We start from the raw sequence: 3,663 nt of genomic DNA on the forward strand, positions 1-3,663 counted from the left end.
AGCTTCATGACAGCTTCATGACAGCTTCATGGCAGCTTCATGACAGCATCATGACAGCTTCATGACAGCTTCATGGCAGCTTCATGACAGCTTCATGTCAGTATCATGACAGCTTCATGGCAGCTTCATGGCAGCTTCATGACAGCTTCATGTCAGTATCATGACAGCTTCATGGCAGCTTCATGGGTCCACAGTAGAGATGGGGCAGATCAAACGGTTTACCACGTCCAATAATCCACACTGTCCAAAGTTACTGACACACATTTGTAATTAATCTCAACACTTGTGATGACATTATAATTCCATTCATCTTAATCTTGAGTGCATAAAACATCTGACATGTCTTATCAATCCATCAGAATTAAAACAAGTAGAACTTAATATTATAGCACATTTTATTTACATTGTAAAGTGCATTTCAAACATTTTAGTGAAGTATTTCATTTCCTTTGTCTTTTACACGACATGGTCGTGTTTGGGCTTTTAAATGTTGAGAGCTGGGATCGTTGCTTTGTGTTTGAGCTGCCACAGGACAGTAAATACTGAATTCATACTGTAAGCATGACTGATTTGAACGGTTACTGTGTTTCCTTTAGCGCACAGCTGCAAACCAGCATGAGAGTTTTATTTTTAGAGCAACGTTTGTGCTCGAGGTTCTACTGTGTTCTACTGTGTTCTACTGTGTTCTACTGTGTTCTACTGTGTTCAGGGATGAATTTACAACTCAGAAAGATGCTGTGACTTTCCATATTTCCCCTCATTTATGAAAAACACGAACAAACAAGAAAGCAGAGATAACCTTTAAGTTCATCATATCTCACGTCACTAGTCCATCGTACGTAAACAATACAAGTGGTTCTGCTCACCCAGTAACCAAGGAAGCCCGTGCGAGTGTACGTCGCCTGGACGTCTCTGATGAAGGGGATGTGCTCCAGCTTGGAGAAGAAGAGCAGCAACAGACCCTGCATTCTAATGGATGACACCTGCAACACAAAGTACACAACACGCAAACATAAACGTACAAAAACACGTCGCACCTGTCCTGGTTTACCGTCCGAATGGTAAACGTTACAGCTGTGTGTATTAATACCTTCACATAATTCAGCGGTGCTAAAGTGGACATGAACTTTTGACTCCATGGATCATGGAACACCATGTCTGATATAAACCTTACAGGTCCTGAGTAGACCTCCTGCAGACTGGACACACACAGTTTGATGGTCATTTTGCTCCATGGTCAGAAATATGAGCGAATCACTGATGACGAAACAAACATGACCCACCCAATGATGAAGACGTCTGCACTTGTTGCTGAGTCTAGATGGAGAAGAGAAGTCACGTCCTCTGGAGGCTCAGCCGTGGCCACATTCCACGTCACGATGTGAAGTCTGAGAAACAAAAGTCAAACTGGATTAGCACCGAGTTGCAACAATCATCATTCCTGGTGTTTTCAAAAGCAGAATGGGAGGAAGATCTCCCAGTTCTCAGGCTCCTCTCTTGTGGAACCAACTCCCAGTTTGTGTCCATGAGGCTGACACATGGTCCAGTTTGAAGACTGGGATTAAGACTTTCCTTGTTGATAAATCCTATAGTTAGGGTTGGCTTTATGCCTTGGACTGCTGAAGGACAAACTGACCACATGTCCTCTCTGTGTTTACTTGCTCGACTCTGCCTGGCTGTATTTGTAATTATTTATATCTTAACGTTTCTGTATTTCCTCCTATGGACAGTTCACCTGCACCTGTCATCCTGTCTGTCTCTCCTTCCTGTCCTCTCAAACCCAGCCGGCTGAAGCAGGTGACCACTCGTCCTGAGTCTGGTTCTGCTGGAGGTTTCTTCCTGTTCAAAGGGAGTTTTTCTTTCCACTGTCTCCTTTGTGCTCGCTCAGGATGAGACTGTGATGAAGAGAAGAGTCAACAACCTGCTGCTTCCTCAGACAGAGAACTTTACTGATTGTATTACGTGAATGTTTCTGTTCAGTGGCCTGACACAACTTCTGTTGTGACTTGGAGATACAGAAATAAACTGAATTGAATCTTCCACCTTCTTCCTGGTGGCTCTACTGTATTCAGTAACAGTAGTCCCTCGCTACCTCACGGTTTGTTTTTCATGGATTTTATATGCGCGGTTTTTCAAAACAAGATTGGACATGACACAATTGGCTGATTGATGGATGAGCCATGGATTGTTTATTTAAAATAAATTATTTTACATGATTTTGCACCATGTGTGCAGCCCACAAGTGCAGGGGGAAGTTCCCTCCTGCAGCTGATCAGCTGATCTCCTTCTCTGCCATGCACGTTTCTCCTGCTGCAGCTTCCTTTGATGTCCAGATGAACCGATTGACTTTTGTCTTACAACTTAAAATTCAAAGTATGTCACATCATAAAATCATCATAATCACAAAATATAAGTGTTAAAAAGTTATTTTGAATTATTTTAAAACTTCTATGTTCAGCTGTTACAGTGTAATTGATCAAGAAGTACATTTCTGCTCCGTGCTGCATGAAGGGTTAACCCTTTGAAGTCCTGCTGTACTTCTCTACAATTTAAATACTGTAACACTTTAAATAAACAGTTCAAGCTGCATGGATTGTTTATTTAAAGTGTTACAGTATTTAAATTTAAATTGTTTATTTAAGGAGGGAGACTGGGATTAACAGGTGATGAGTGTGATCACTTATCGCGGGCGGGCATGGTCCCTAAAACCCATGATAAACGACAGACTACTGTATAAATGATGATGGGTACTACTTCCTGTCAAACAGGAAGTAGCAGTAAGCATTGGTTAACTAGTGCAGCACGGACCACGGTTTATTTGAAAGTTAATTACATTCAGTTTATCAGATAAAACTCAGTTTTTGTTTTGTTTATATTTATTTAACAACCATCAAGTTTACTAAAACAGCCGTGCTGCGTTCAGGTACCTGTTGTGTTCAGGGCTGCAGAACAACCAGACCAAACTAAATCAGTGGCTTCAACAACAGAGTTTGAACACGGACCAAAACAAAAAGAGTGTTTCTGTGTAAAGACGTATAGAAGAATGTGTCTGAAAAATGTGAACTTGAAGAGACCACCCACAACACTGTCTGTGAATTCATTTCACTTTGTTGACAAACGGCCGACGGAGGAAAACCTGCATCCTACTTTGTGTCTGGACGACAATAAACCACCGGAGAAGAGACGGATCCTCAGAAGGATTGAAAACAGTGACGAGAACATCAGGGATGATTTCAGGTGTATGGAGGTCACATCATTATAATATTTGTTCATATTTACAGTTTTATGATTGTCTCTGTAATTAACCCAAGCTCAGTGATGGAGGACTTTAAGTCTTTGGCTGCTCTGTGTCTGATTTAAGGTCAATAAGATTGTGTCCCACCACTTTTAACAAAACACACTGACCTTATTACTGTGGAGACACTGATCCACCTCAGAGCTTTTCAGGTTGTTCATCACTTCACCGTCAGAAGAACTGAGTCAGTGATGTAGCTAAATATGCTAGTAGATATAGCTAAATATGCTAGATGTAGCTGCTAGTAGATGTAGCCAAATATGCTAGTAGATGCAGCTAAACATGCTAGTAGATACAGCTAAACATACTAGTAGATACAGGTAAACATACTAGTAGATACAGGTAAACATGCTAGTAGATGCAGCTAA

At 41.2% G+C, this 3,663-nt stretch overlaps 1 protein-coding gene across 1 annotated transcript in view; it reads right to left on the reverse strand.

Moving 5' to 3' along the window:
- inpp5ka (inositol polyphosphate-5-phosphatase Ka) overlaps positions 1–3,663 on the reverse strand; it is a 23,346-nt gene that overhangs the window by 14,069 nt on the left and 5,614 nt on the right. The window contains exons 2-4 of the mRNA XM_037678444.1: positions 1,284–1,388; positions 1,091–1,199; positions 867–983 (exon numbers count right to left, since the gene is read on the reverse strand). Coding sequence (XP_037534372.1) covers positions 867–983; positions 1,091–1,199; positions 1,284–1,388 — 331 coding nt within the window. The remainder of the gene's footprint in view (positions 1–866; positions 984–1,090; positions 1,200–1,283; positions 1,389–3,663) is intronic.

The sequence above is a fragment of the Nematolebias whitei genome, chromosome 6 (assembly GCF_014905685.2).
Source record: "Nematolebias whitei isolate Nwh7 chromosome 6, NemWhi1, whole genome shotgun sequence".
Lineage (NCBI taxonomy): Eukaryota > Metazoa > Chordata > Actinopteri > Cyprinodontiformes > Rivulidae > Nematolebias > Nematolebias whitei.